Below are 14,754 nucleotides of genomic sequence, written 5' to 3' on the forward strand. Positions count from 1 at the left end.
CCACCACCGGATGAAGGGGCGGAGTTTTAGAGGACTTAAGGAGCGTGCTGAGCGTTCTGGGCTCTGGCGACAAGTATCACCCAGTCGCTCGACGAATGAACTCTCGAACTTTTTACTGTTTGCTCTTTCTTCAATAGGTACATAACTTTCACCAAAGTGCCGTTAAACCCGCTTGTTTTTGTTTTCCCAAACTTCAAGTTCCATCTTACCTCAGCCCGAAGGCTCGCTACCCAACGCGTAGCCCGGGTTCGAGTAGCCCATGAACGCTTAACCAATTTTCTCTACTTGTAAATAACTTATTATTTATGGATGTGAATTTCAAGGCTGTATTGTTTGTACCATTTTATACTATTCGCTTTTTGTAATATAATTCCTTGCAGCATTCTATCATTGATTTTTTTACCCGTATGTATTTATGCTGAACAATGTTCCCTAATGCTTCTTTTTTCTCCTTTATCCAATATTTTATGTTTGTGTTCTCTTTATTGTGCACAGTGCCATTTCTTTAGGGGGTACAGACCTCGTCAAGCCGAATTCGTTTGGATTTTTGTCTGTACTCCCGTCATCTGTACATGTATAGATGCAAATAAACGAATTGAATCTCGCTACGTGCACAGCGTACGTAAACTGCCATGGAACGAGCCATGAATATTTCGGTGCTGGCCGCTGTGTTTCACTGTCACGAAACATATATTTCGCGTTGTTGACAATAAATATCGTCATTGCTTTCGCCATTTCGCTGCAAACTGCTCATCAGTCAATCGCCGTATAAACCGGCTTCTCGCTCCTTGGCGGTGAGCTTCACCACAACACTTGATCCCAAAAATACTTGCCATTTCCACGTCCCCAACAATATGAGCGCAATTTCTGGCCTATCGTAAGACTTGATCGTAATAAATGATTATATTTGAACTACTCACTGTACGCCCGTCGTTTTGCGTAGTTTGCCATCAAAAATACGCCCCTTTAGTTTTCTATGGCAGTCGTAACTACTTGGTGAGAGCTTGTAACGCTCCGTAAGGCAGATCTTGTAACGCGTCGGAAGATTAGACCCTTCTAATCACTGACTTTTCACAGCATCTCTCAATATTCATCAGTTGTTTTAAAACTAAAAGTCGAAATATTTTTCTATTCAGTTACGCATAGCTTGCCGCCAGCGGCCGGCAGATGACGATAGTAGTTGTAGTCCACGAAACCTGGACTTCAGATCTGGAGAGTGCATTCGTGTTGCAGGCAGCGTTTTTATCCTGGGTTGTTGCAGTCGTGTGAGCTCCACGTCTGTTGCTCCCCTCTTTTGCAGTCAGACTCGGATCCCCAAGCCGTGTGCCCAGAGCCCCTGCCTGTTAGTACAAGGGTTCCGGGGTACATTAGACGAATGTGTTCAATCCTCTCGAGATTGATTACTGCGTTCCTTGGTCTTGCATAGACTGACACTAATATTAGCGGTGTTCATCTGGGCGCCTGTGTACAGCAACGACTTCCTGCTCACTGTTACCCCACCTGCACAAATCAATATGTGTTTGAGAAATGTTGGCCCCTATATGTACAGCAGCTCTGACTGGCGTGTCCGTGTCTGCCCTTACTCGTTGATCAGGAATGGAAGGACACTGGTACTCAATATATCCTGCTAGGGCAAGCAACCGATTATGTTTATTTATTTATTTAGAGCGCACTGCAGGCCAAGTGAAGAGCCCTGGCATGGGGGGCACTAAAAGCACGAAACAAAAAGTACAAAGCAACACATGAACAAAAACAACAATCCAATGAACGGCATGTTTTAAGACATCAATGTAAGCTGCAGATGATGAATGGCGCGGGGTAAACAAAAAGTTGAATATATTTGCTCTGGGTATGTAGGCTTTTAACGATTCAGTGTACCTGTTTCTTGTGGACCTGGACGTTACCGGTTGAAGGTACAAACCGGTAGCCCCCCATTGACAATTCCTTCATACTATTAGAAAGATAAATTTTAACCTTTGTATTCTTTGGCAAGTTTGAAGGGACTGTCTATTGTGATAAACTATTAGAGCAGATGGTGAGTCAGTGGTGCGATATTTCGAAACTATAAACCGAATAGCTTGGCGCTGAATTCTTTCTGGGCTTTAATGTTAGTCTTTTCGTGAGGACCTCAGCAGAGCATGCATACTAAAGCTTTGGTCTAATCATGGTTTATATGCCAACTGCTTAAAGTTAGGATGAGCTTGTTTTAACTTGCGCCTTAGAAAAAGGATTACGAAACTAAGAAGGGCATACGTTGTCAGTATATTTATTGCAGCTAAGGGTATTTCTTAGTGTTACTCTTAGGTACTTGTATTCTCGCGTACTTGTAAAGGTGCCGGGTGGAAAAAGTTTGTGAAAAGGATCGACTGTATCTTTAAATAGCGATCTTCACAAATGCTGTCTTGTCAGCATTTTGTTTCATCCCCCATTTAACGGACCATTCATTAATATTATATAGGTTACAGTTAACTAAGCTCTGATCACCTGGTCGCTGGCCTTAAACGGCTAACGCATAAAACATGAAGGACGTCGCGTAGACAATACCAAGTTCGAAGTCAACAGCGCCATAGAGCAGTAAATTTTAGTGAGGGAAACATCGCAGAAGACAAGGACGTGACACTTTAACACAGGCGCTGAACTAACAACTCAGATTTATTGTCAGACAAGAAAGGTTTATAGGTCACACAAAACAGAAACAAAAGTGCGCCAGTCCGGCTACTATCAGCTGATAAAGAGCATGAAGGGAACCTTAAACGTGTCAGATAGCGTAGGAAACAGGTCCTTCTTTAGAACACAAGTGTGACACATGGACTGCAACCGGGAGTAAAATGGTAGTGCGCTGTGCGTCGTGCAATGACTTTCTTAGACCGGCGCAGCACAATAAGAACTTACAAAGAAAAGCGTACACGTGAGATATACGAGGCAATGTGCATTCACAACATCGGTCAAGATTGTGCCAGCACTCCGTCAATCGCACTGCGCAAGAAGGAACTTACCTAGACGACGTCCGCCCATGTTGACACTTTAATCTTTCGTTCTCTTCCGTCACCGTTACTGTACAACATGATGCACCATTGTTTATTGTTTCTCCCTCTTACTTTAGCTATAAATATCAGCTTTATCTTCGCTCATTCGTTCTAACTTCGTTTTCATACTCCATCTGGGACGTTACAGTTACCCTTCATGATCATTATCAGCTGATAGTAGCCCGACTGGCGCACTTTTTTTGTGCGTGACTTAGCTTTCCTTCAGTGTTTATTTGAAATCATGCACCAATTAGCGCGCCAAAAGCCCTATTGCGTTGATGGCAACTTTTTTCCGGTTGCATTCATGGTCCGTACTGCTGGCCGAAGGCAGAGTTCTGTGCGTGGCATGAAGCCCTGTCCTCGTCCTCAGAACCTCTCTGCGTCCTGTGCTTCACGTACGGCGGCCGGCGGCTCTTCGACGACGCCGAGCGAGGACGTCAGCGTCTCGCGCAGCAGGCAGAGACCCATCATGGCGCAGGCAACCAGTGCGGTTGCGTACGCCAGCGCCAGCACGGCGGGGCCCAGCACATCGCGGGCGAACGGCTCCAGAGACGCGGCCGCCCAGCTCAGGCACTGGAAGGCGCTCACGCCGAACGCGCGCAGCCCCGTCGGGTACGTCTCGTTCACGTGCAACAAGCACAGCAGCACCTGAAATGGCGGCGCAGTTCTAGAAAGAGCGACTCCGCCGAATGAGGATTCGCTGTCTCTACTAACAAGAGGCCATGAAAAGGCTACCAACCTTTCGGTCGTTTAGAGGAATCCGTACCACTCGACTGCTTGCACTGGATGGATGGATGGATGGATGGATGGATGGATGGATGGATGGATGGATGGATGGATGGATGGATGGATGGATGGTTGGATGGATGGATGGATGGATGGATGGATGGATGGATGGATGGATGGATGGATGGATGGTCGGTCGGTCGGTCGGTCGGTCGGTCGGTCGGTCGGTCGGTCGGTCGGTCGGTCGGTCGGTCGGTCGGTCGGTCGGTCGGTCGGTCGGTCGGTTGGTTGGTTGGTTGGTTGGTTGGTTGGTTGGATGGATGGATGGGTGGATGGATGGATGGATGGATGGATGGATGGATGGATGGACGGACGGACGGACGGACGGACGGACGGACGGACGGACGGACGGACGGACGGACGGACGGACGGACGGACGGATGGATGGATGGATGGATGGATGGATGGATGGATGGATGGATGGATGGATGGATGGATGGATAAGGCTGAACCCTTCAAATCGGGTAGTGGCTTAAGCTACCTAGCCATGACGTGTGAAATTTTACTCTTGTCTTGATTTTAGCCATATATCAGATAACCTACGCTTGGCTACTTCTGCCCGCTTAAAATCTACTTTCCCTTCACTGTCCTTAAACTCTAATGCCTTGGATAAATCAGCCTCGCTGTTCTCTACTGCAGGGTGAAGCCCTTTACAGAGAAGTATCAAGTGTTCAGCCATATCCTCCTCCTCTCCGCACGCAATGCATAACATTTCTATCTCGTGGTACCGGACTCTATATATCTTAGTCCGCAAAACTCCCGTCCTGGCCTCTAAGAACAACGAGCTTCCCCTACAATTATCATAGATATTTTCTTTGGCAATCTCCTGCTTAAAGATCCTGCATGTCTCCAGTGCCGATTTCGTCAGCAGCCCTGTTTTCCACACAGCTCTCTCTGTTTATTTAACCTTTTTCTTAACAGATAATTGCTCATTTGTCCCACGACTGCTGTCCATATATTTGCTTGTCAATTTTCTAGTTCGCTTTCTCCATTTCGCGCCAACATTCCTTATGTACAGATATATGAAAACTTTCCTAGCCCACTGCTTTTCCCCCGTATTTCTCAATCGCTCCTCAAATGCTATCTTACTGCTAGCTTCTCTCCTCTCGAACGACGCCCATCCCATATCACCTTGTACCCTCTGATTTGATGTATTGCCATGTGCTGCCAAAGCTAGCCTCCCTACGCCACGTTGTTTGATTTCTAACCTTGCTTGAACATCTGGTCTGCACAGGACCGCAATGCTGAAAATCACTTTAGAAGCCATCACCCCTTTCCAGATCCCTCTTACCACTTCATACCTTTTGTAATTCAACAGCCCTATTTTTCATGAGAGCTCCATTCCTACTAGCTTTATTCATTACATATTTTTTATGCTCTGTCAGATACTCCACACCGATATTTATCCACACCTCAGGATACTTCTACTCATCCACTACTTCTAGCGTGAACTCTTGTATTCTATGTTTGCATCACTCATCATTAAATACTATGACTGCAGATTTTTCTTTACTAATCTAAAATTGCGTACAGGTGGAAATAAAGTTCCGCACAGGTTGCACCTGGCGATGATTTCCCTTGTGCACTTAGTTTGGAAATGATACTTGCCTGATTAAAGAGAATGAATCGGAAGACAGCTTCGAATGGGGTAATGTCGCACAGCAAAAATAGTTAAGTATCTACGCTCTGCCACGTGCCGAGCTTTAATCGCATTTTGGTAACCCTTTCTGTGCTGCTCTGGCATGTTAACATTGGTCGTGCTGCTAGTACTGCGCTAATGTAGAAAAAGCAGGGAACATAATCTATTCTTTGTTTTGCGGCTGGTTGGTTGTTTAAGTCTGGAGTACATTGCCGGCACTGCACAGTTTTACAAGAAAATAAGAGCAGTCAAGGAAGACATTCAACACAATTAGGCGGTCACTACCAACTGAAGGTGAACTGTTGACATGAAGAAAAAGAAAAAGGATAGATAAAGAAGGATCACTCTATTACAAGAGGCAAGTCTAAGTACAACAGGTCGTTCTCGGAAACACTGTGTCTGATCTACGTTGAGGTTGTCATGTAAAACTCAGTGCACTTTTGAGAATGCATAGCCGAGAAAAAAATCTGCGCCCGTGCCTCAGAACATTTTGGGCGCCATGCGGGTTGTGCCACGTTCATCGTGTTATTAGTGCGCCTGCATTCGATAGATCAAACCTACCTTCTGCTCTTACTGCCCTGATTAAGCATCTGCATTTTATTCTTGCTGAGAGCCACTGACGGCACGCCGCCGCAGCTCTCTCTTGTCTTGACGTCATTCTGAAAGCTTCAATTATTTCCCTTTCCAAAGTGTTATTTTCTTTCTAGAAGATTGTTGTTTCTTCAAACCTAGCCAAGCAAAGTCTTTCGCGATGATTCGGCTCTGAGCCATCCTTCCCATTCCAAGAGCTATGGACTGCCAGGTTCCCGGGCGCATGCAAAGCATCACATGCATTCCTGTGCTCTCTTGATTGCTTGTTAGGCAGCGGCCACTTTGTCCCACGTATCACTTCCCACACGAAAGTGGGATTTTGTAGACGACTCCCACGCAGCAGTTTTCGAATCTCTCTTCATGCGGTACGCCGCAACGTTCCTTGGTATTGCACCTTGGGTTGACTTTTCGACATAGGCTCCTCAGTTTATTCGGTGGTGACTCCGCGACATTCAGGTCAAATCAGCAAGCGATTTCCTTGAACCTATCTGAAATCTCGTCTGTAAAGCAGGATCCCTAGCTGTCATTCTGTATTTAATTGGTGGACCCTGTACTTTGAGGACGCGAACTCTTCAAACTGCTCTCAGCTGCATACACCAAGAGGCCCTTTGGGTATCCAATACTGCGCATCCTTTCCATCTGCTGGTTGACGCTCGCACCCGTCAGGTAAGGACATGATTTGATTCAGCGCCTTCCGTAAACACAAGATTACTATTCCTTTTTGGTATAGTTTGGTATGACAGGAGTCAAAAGGGAGAAGGAATTTCTCCCCATGTGTCCTGTGGAGCCAACATGAGTCAACATCATCAGCCCGGCTACGCCCACTGCAGGGCAAAGGCCTCCCCCATGCCTCTCCGGTCAACACTATCCTTTTCCAGCTGCGGCCACTGTATCCTCGCAGTCTTCTTGATCTCATCCGCCCACCTAACTTTCTGCCGCCCCCTCCTAGGCTTGCCTTCTCTTAGAATTCACTTTGTCATCATTGAGAACCATGCTTATCTTCCCATCACATTACATGCACTGCCCGAGCCCATTTATTTCTCTTGATTTCGACTAGGATCCACGGTACTTCCCTGAACCACGCTGCACGTTTCCGGTCTCTTAACGTTACACTTATAAGTTTTCTTTCCATAGCTCACGGCGCTCACCTTTACTTGAGTTGAGCACTTTCTATTGGCCTCCTTGTTTCTGCCCTATAGCTGGCTAAGGGGAACATACTCTGCTGGGTAAGTGTAAGAGACTCGCACGCAGCAGCAGTGGACGACACTGGACAACACGCTTAAACTGCGTCTACTATCCTTCGCAGGCTGCACCTAGAAGCTCCGAAGTATTTCCAAGCGTAAAAACAAGTGCGCCGGCCTGATCATCTCTCAGGGATTCTGCGCATCGAGTGGTCTGCGCAGGCCAGGCGCCCATACGCAGCATTTAAAAGGAGGACGTCAGCGATCCGCCGGCACGCGCACGCAGCAGCAGTGGACGACACTGGACAACACGCTTAAACTGCGTCTACTATCCTTCGCAGGCTGCACCTAGGAGCTCCGAAGTATTTCCAAGCGTAAAAACAAGTGCGCCGGCCTGATCATCTCCCAATGATTCTGCGCATCGAGTGGTCGGCGCAGGTCAGGCCCCCATGCGCAGCATTTAAAAGGAGGACGCCAGCGATCTGTCGGCACTCGCACGCAGAAGCAGTGGACGACACTGGACAACACGCTTAAACTGCGTCTACTATCCTTCGCAGGCTGCACCTAGAAGCTCCGAAGTATTTCAAAGCGTAAAAACAAGTGCGCCGGTCTGATCATCTCCCAGGGATTCTGCGCATCGAGTGGTCTGCGCAGGCCAGGCCCCCATGCGCAGCATTTAAAAGGAGGACGTCAGCAATCTGTCGGCACTCGCACGCAGCAGCAGTGGACGACACTGGACAACACGCTTAAACTGCGTCTACTATCCTTCGCTGGCTGCACCTAGAAGCTCCGAAGTATTTCCAAGCGTAAAAACAAGTGCTCCGGCCTGATCATCTGCCAGGGATTCTGCGCATCGAGTGGTCTGCGCAGGCCAGGCCCCCATGCACAGCATTTAAAAGGAGGACATCAGCGATCCGCCGGCACGCGCACGCAGCAGCTGTGGGCGACACTGGACAACACGCTTAAACTGCGTCTACTATCTTTCGCAGGTAGGTGGCGTTTCACATCCTTTGTATAGCTAGTAACGTCTTTACGCCCATTGCTGCTGCTGCGGTTCACTGTTTTGCTCTGCGATAGATTGTATGGCATGTCACAACCCGGTTTTTTTTTTTAACTTGCGTCTCATCTGATTACCCGTACCACCACGAAAAATGTTCTGGTATAACGGCGAGGCGTCTCAAAAGCAAAGGAGAAGCACTTATGTCTACCTGGAATTGCCCAACCTGTGAGTCAGCTCATAAGCGGCAAGGAAATATGTCCGAACAAACGCAAGGATCTAATGTCGAGCTCAGGCTTACTGAGTTAAATGAAAAGTTCGCTTTCTTGCTTCCTCTTGTGGCTAAGGTCGACGCCCTTGCACAGCTAGTTGATAAAGTGAATGGCATTTAGGAAGCAGTACAAATCATCTTAAGGTACGAAACAGCGCAACTAACACGAAGAACAAGAAAAAGAAGAATACACGGACACGCGCTGACTTTCAACTGTCTGTTTTAATCGGAAAACCACATATTTTTAATGCCTAATCACCGCGTCATCACCACCAACTACAACCTAAACGGAAAGAAAAATAAGAATTGCGGAAACGTAAGCACCTACAGGCTCCAACGTTGTTTCATCAGCCATATCTCGCGCTTAGACAAGGCCATCGAAGTGCTGCTCACACACGAGACAGCTTCTGTGAAGGTATGATACGCCTCTACTACTTGTACTAGTTGCTCTTTATGACGATACAGCACCACAGTGTTGTCAAAGTACGGTGTGCACATGCAGGATTCGCAGTATGCAACCAACTTTGATGAACAAAAGCCTCCCAAAGAATTAGCATGTTCCAACAGGCGATCACTGAGGCACCTGCCAGTTTGGCCCACGTAGAAATGGCCGCACGAGAACGGAATCCTGTAAACCACTCCAATGCTGCCTTGCGCAAACTGAGTGCCATGGCGAACTCCACACCCTTCTTTGGTGTTACCAATTTCTTTGTTGCGTTTCACTAGCGCCAAAACCTTGCTCAATTTGTTTGGTGCAGAAAACAGGATCTTGCCACTAAACTTCTCCGCTATCTTCTTCCATCTGTGCGATAGGCGATGAACATATGTGATCACCGCCCCTTTGTTCTTACTGCATTTGCGCTCTTCAGCTCTTATTTCTTCTTTCTTTGCTTTCATTTTCCGGAGCAGCCTGTTGCACGCAGACACTAGTGCACTTGCCGGAAAATCTGCCGCTCTGCAACGAGACCATTGTGTGTCAAAGCTTGAACCAACTTCATACAAGCACGACTTCCTAATAGCCACTCCCAGGCACGCCAGGCACGCCAGAAGTGGATAAGGAACCATATAAACCTTTCTTCAGCGCATGCAAGGTAGTGGCCAAGCGTAGGTGTCGGGATGTTAGAGCGATAATAGAGGTAGATTTGTTCAGAAAAGCGGGTCCACCCTACGTCAGCGCACCATCTGTCTCATTGACTAAAAATGTAAAAATATTTTTCTGTGCGTCCACTTGAGGTCGGCAGTGCTGTCAGTTTGACGTTATGCAGCAAGGTGGATTTATAGTGCTTGTTTGTGAATAAATCTTCAGTTGGAAGTAAGTACTCGTGCTGTAGTAGAACTTTCTGACGGGCTAGTTGGTACATCTATTAAACGGCGTGCGCTAACAGGACGTACACAGGAAACTTGGAGAAAGAGGAAAGAAGCACAAAAGCCTATGTCTCCAAGTTTCCTGTGTACGTCCTGTTAGCGCACGCTGTTTAATAAGTACTCGCGTTGTCGAGTACTTCTTTGTCTGTTTTTTTGCAGTTATAGATGATTGCAATGCACCAACTAGCACCAAGCAGTCACTATAATTAGTGACTACAAGGTGACTATAAACAATTTCGCGCCGGGTATGATCTCCCAGGAGGCGGAACAAATCCTAAGACATCATGACTGGAAGAAAATAAAGGTGGAACTAATACGGGTGCCCGGACACTCCGGGAACAGGGGAAACGAGTTGGCTCACGGTATAGCTCGAAGTTATCTCAGCCGAGCAGTGAGCCGGGTTGAGTCCCCAAATTTCACGAGAGATGCATTCATATCCTTTCACGGCTACACCGGTCAGTTTAAACTGGAAAGGACGATCTATCCGCCACCAGACAAAAAGCTTGACGAAAGCCAGAGGGTAACGGGGCGTCGGCTCCAGACGCGAGCCTTCTTTAGCCCGTTGAGAGTAAAACTCAAGTATCCAACGCAATACAATCTGACTTGCAAAGAATGTGGCGAGATAGCCGGATACGACCACATTCTACGGAGCTGCAAAAGGGCGCCGCCACCGGCGGACCTACCACCAGTCCCTTCTCTAGCGCGGTGAGAGGCCATACTGGACAGCTCAGGTCCGTTGACGCAAGTCCGGGCCACTGAGTGAGCTCATAAGGTCGCCGAGAGCCATCTCGAGTCCATCTACTATAGTGCCCACTAGGGATCAGTGCTGACAATAAACGTTTTACAACCCAATCCTGTTCATGGACCTTAATAATCCCCTGCAGACTTCACCGTTGACTTTGGCGTGACTGACCATCGGGATGGCACCTTTGGAAGTTTTAGGCGTCAGTCCACGAGTGAGCACGTTCGCCGCATTGACATCGTGAGTGGTGGCGATGATCATAGTTTGGTCCCAGATGGGCCATATACCAAGAATGTCTACCGAAGAGGCATTTACATAGGCGGAGAGCAAGGCACTAAGTTCACAGTTCTGCAGGGCCGTATTCAGGGAGATCGTCACTCTGTGCTTCATGACGATCGTAGAATCTTCTTTTCTGAGTCGAGGAATAGCGGCGGGCCGCCATTTCGTCGATCCTACTGTTTGCGAGGGCTGATGGTTGGACCTTGCAGTATTCTAATGCATAGAAACAGCGGCACCCAAGCAGGTTCCTTTGACCGGCGATCTGTTCAGGCGCTGCTGGCGTTTAAAAAATGCCACCAACATGTAAAGGCCATCATCCACTATCTCCTTCGTCGGAGTGGAAGTTTCGGGCGATGATTGGACGTTTTCGTCGACTTCTGGCCATCCCATCGTCGGGAGTGTGCCCGCGGCGAGCGGAGGCGGCCATTGCATCCGCGCAGAACGCTGGAGACCGGCTACTTGGCTTTAGGCTTAGCTGGGACTGCCAAGGGGTGAACGCCTAAATGGGCTTAAAAGGCCGAAACATTTGCCCACCCGGTCGAAAGCAGTATTTTCAGGTTCCAGGTGATGTTATACGTTTAGTAGAAGCAAACTTTTAGCGACAGTATGGAATTTTTCGATATTCATGGCGAAAACTGCCCGAGTCGCAATGAGCTCACATCTCCATGGGGGCTCCTGCGTACGCGGCCGTTTCGCGGCCGAGGTACCTCGACCGCCGCTGCTTGACAACGCCAGGGGGACTTAAGTTCCGTCATGTCATGGTTAATGCCATGACAAACGATGTCCTCACCCAGGCGAAATTACTGGTTCTCCGCGCAGTCTGAATGGACGAACCGGTTGCATGAAGGATTCGCCTGCGTTGGTATCTCCAAACGTTACGGCGTTTGAGCTGGCTTCGTCGCCGTTTACGAAAGCCGCCCGGAAAACATAGAGTGTGAACAGAACATCGCAGCTGCTGAAAGAGTACTCGTTGCGTCGGGAGCCGTGTGACGTCAAGTGCGATGTAAGCGGAGGAGACGTGGCCATGCCTGCCTATATAATTCGCTCAGCACCACCCAGAAAGACAAAATATTTCACGGCCACGGCCTTTGAGCACGACGCTAGTGTTGACACTGCATCGCAGAAAAAATCGACCTCCCCCTCGTCATTTGCGAGGCTTTTAACGTCGACGCTAAGCAATCGCGGTGGTTCCCAAAGTTTATGCTCCAACTCCAAAGCGTTAAGACTGCCAACAACCACGCAAACGCCAGAAGCGCCGCTTTAATCTTTTCACGACACGTCCATGTCACCAGCATGAAGTACGTTTCGCACTTCAGCTATCACATGCCTTTATTCGCCGTCGTGGGCCACAACACAGAACGCACGCAAGGATAAAAGTGCTTTTTGTCAAAACCTTCTTTCTTTATAGCAACGAAACACAGGTCAGCACTTATGCATTCCTGCATTGGTGCAGTAAAGGTGTAGTACGGATTACGCCACTAATTTTTTGCAAGTTCAGTTAACATACGGTTGCATAATTGGTCCCCACGATATGTCGACTCCAGTGCGCAACAAACACGATGACTGCTTCAGCAACAGTAGTGGCTAAATTGTAGTTCACGATGCACGGTTCCAAAATGAGCGGCGGCACCCGAGAAAGGTGGCGGTGCTCATCGCATACGTCGGGTCTCTGCGCCATATCGAAGGTCCTGGGCACAAACTCAAGTACCACCGCAGCTAACCGACTTCACTAACCGATGAAGCAGCACAACGCCAAATTTAGCAGCGCCGCAAAGCCCCAGTGCACCTCACGAAAGCAGCAAAGGGGACCGGCGGCGGTTTCAACGGATCACGCTAAAAGACTACCGGAGGCACCAACTGATTAGCACCATCCGATTGAACTTTCCAGCTGCGTCGACAAAGTTATGTAAAGAATGTTGCTAACAGGCGTGAAATGATGCCTGGAGCGATGCGAAATATGTCTAAAATTTATATCCGGGTTTCGACTTGGACGCTCCTGCATCGACAATGTGCTTGACTTGGTAACGACCGTCCTGCACCAAAAAATTCTGAAAAGATTGACCGTGGCGTTGATTTTGGACATCAAGGGCGCCTACGGCTACGTAACACATCACGCCATTTTGGACGCTTTGAAAGGTGCTGAGATCAGAGGCCGCATGTACAGCTGGATACGCAGCTATTTATCGGACAGGTCGCTTTTGTCCAGACTGAGTATGGAGCAACGTATTTACATCGAACTTCGCGGGGAGTTCTAGAGGTTTGGGTGCTGAGCTGAAGTCTCTTCAAACTTGTCCTCGTCGGCCTGGTCGACTTACTGCCACAATCTGTTCAGATCTCCATCTACGTTAAGAGTTAGATATTGGGCTACTTAGTTTTTTGACAAAGTATTCATATTTAAAGCGCAAACACGACCGGACGCAGAAAGACTATATCTGTGTCCAGTCGTGTTTGCGCTCAAAAAATGAATACGCCGTCAACGCGGACGACATCTGTACTTGGTATTCAAGCGTGACTCGTCCCCATGTTCGTGCGGAACTTCAGAAGGTGGCATATATGTGGAAGTCTTACCTTCGAATGCAGGGCCTCAATATTTCTACCTAGTAGTGCTCACTTGTCGCATTCGCACGCAAAACACTACAATTTTACGCCATTTGCATCAATGCCAAGGCTGTCCCCTATCAGATAAGGCATCGTTTCCTTGGTGTAGTCATCGAGAGGAATCTCTCGTGGAGCCCACATCTACACAACATGACTAAGAGACTTGGCGATTGTCCATGTCCTCTCCTTCCTCGAGGGAAAGTCCTGGGGAGTATCAGTGCGCTCGACGCGACAAGTGTACAGTTCACTTTTCCTGGGCTACCTGCAGTAGAGCTTACTAACATTCAGTAATATTAGAAATACAAGCGTCCGTACTCTACAAAGTGTGCCAGAGCAAGCTCTGCATATTTGCCTTGGAATGCCTTAACGTGCCTCTCCCGCAGCAACTGTTGTCATCGCCCGGGAACATTCAATTACTACACACATTTCTGTGACACTATGAGAGTGCACGTTCGGCGCCTCACAAGTGTCCCCTGTCATCATCTCGCAACTCTTCCAGTCACTTGGCCACGTACTGCATTCGTCATTGTCATTGATGTTCACTACGCCTATCTTCCATCGCAGTTCACCCCTGCCTCAAGACCATGCTCGTCGTTAAAGAGTCTTTGTAAACCTCGTATTTACGTTTATATTCCTGGAATTGTGAAGATAGCTGATATATGATCGCTTGCTCTCAAACAGCTATACCACATTGTAAACTCTGAGTTTTAATCACAGTCATCGCATTTATATCTCAGTTAACTTGTTAACTCAACCAGTTCCGTGGGGTCTGTGGGGATACCGGCGAAGTTCATATCTTGATATCTTGATGAAGGTTAGGACAACCTACCACATTTTCGCAACTGGTGCGGATCACTTTAGCTGCCCTTCGGGCTGCAGGTGAGTTCATCATGCATAGAAAGCAGCCCTTCAACGGCCTATAAGCTGCTCTATGCCGTGGGTCGCATGAGCAACTGGTTCCAGAGATTCGTGAGGCGTATCACTGTGCCATATCAAAACGACATAATATCAAGTTTCAATGGCTGACAAGACACTACGGTATCAAAGGAAGCCACCACGAAGACGAGGTTGCCCAATCTGCCCACAATGACGGACTTCAACTCTCATGAAGCATGTGAACAATGCACGTTTACGCTCGAGCTCACACTTTCTGCAAGAAACATTGGCCAGTTTTTCAACCGTAACCTCATGGAATTGGGTCCTTGACTGCGCCTTCGCCTTCCCCATAATGTACCGCGTCGCGAAGAAATATTGCTGTGCCGTCTATGGCTCGGCGGTT

General features: G+C 48.1%; 1 protein-coding gene across 1 annotated transcript in view; it reads right to left on the bottom strand.

Annotated features, from left to right (window-relative positions):
- Positions 1-2,687: 2,687 nt before the first annotated feature.
- Positions 2,688-14,754, bottom strand: part of LOC144134574 (organic anion transporter 3-like) — an 83,007-nt gene continuing 70,940 nt past the window's right edge. The window contains exon 3 of the mRNA XM_077667471.1: positions 2,688-3,674. Within this exon, the coding sequence (XP_077523597.1) occupies positions 3,393-3,674 (282 nt within the window). The 3' untranslated portion in view covers positions 2,688-3,392. The remainder of the gene's footprint in view (positions 3,675-14,754) is intronic.

Source organism: Amblyomma americanum, chromosome 5, assembly GCF_052857255.1.
Source record: "Amblyomma americanum isolate KBUSLIRL-KWMA chromosome 5, ASM5285725v1, whole genome shotgun sequence".
Taxonomy (NCBI): Eukaryota; Metazoa; Arthropoda; class Arachnida; order Ixodida; family Ixodidae; genus Amblyomma; species Amblyomma americanum.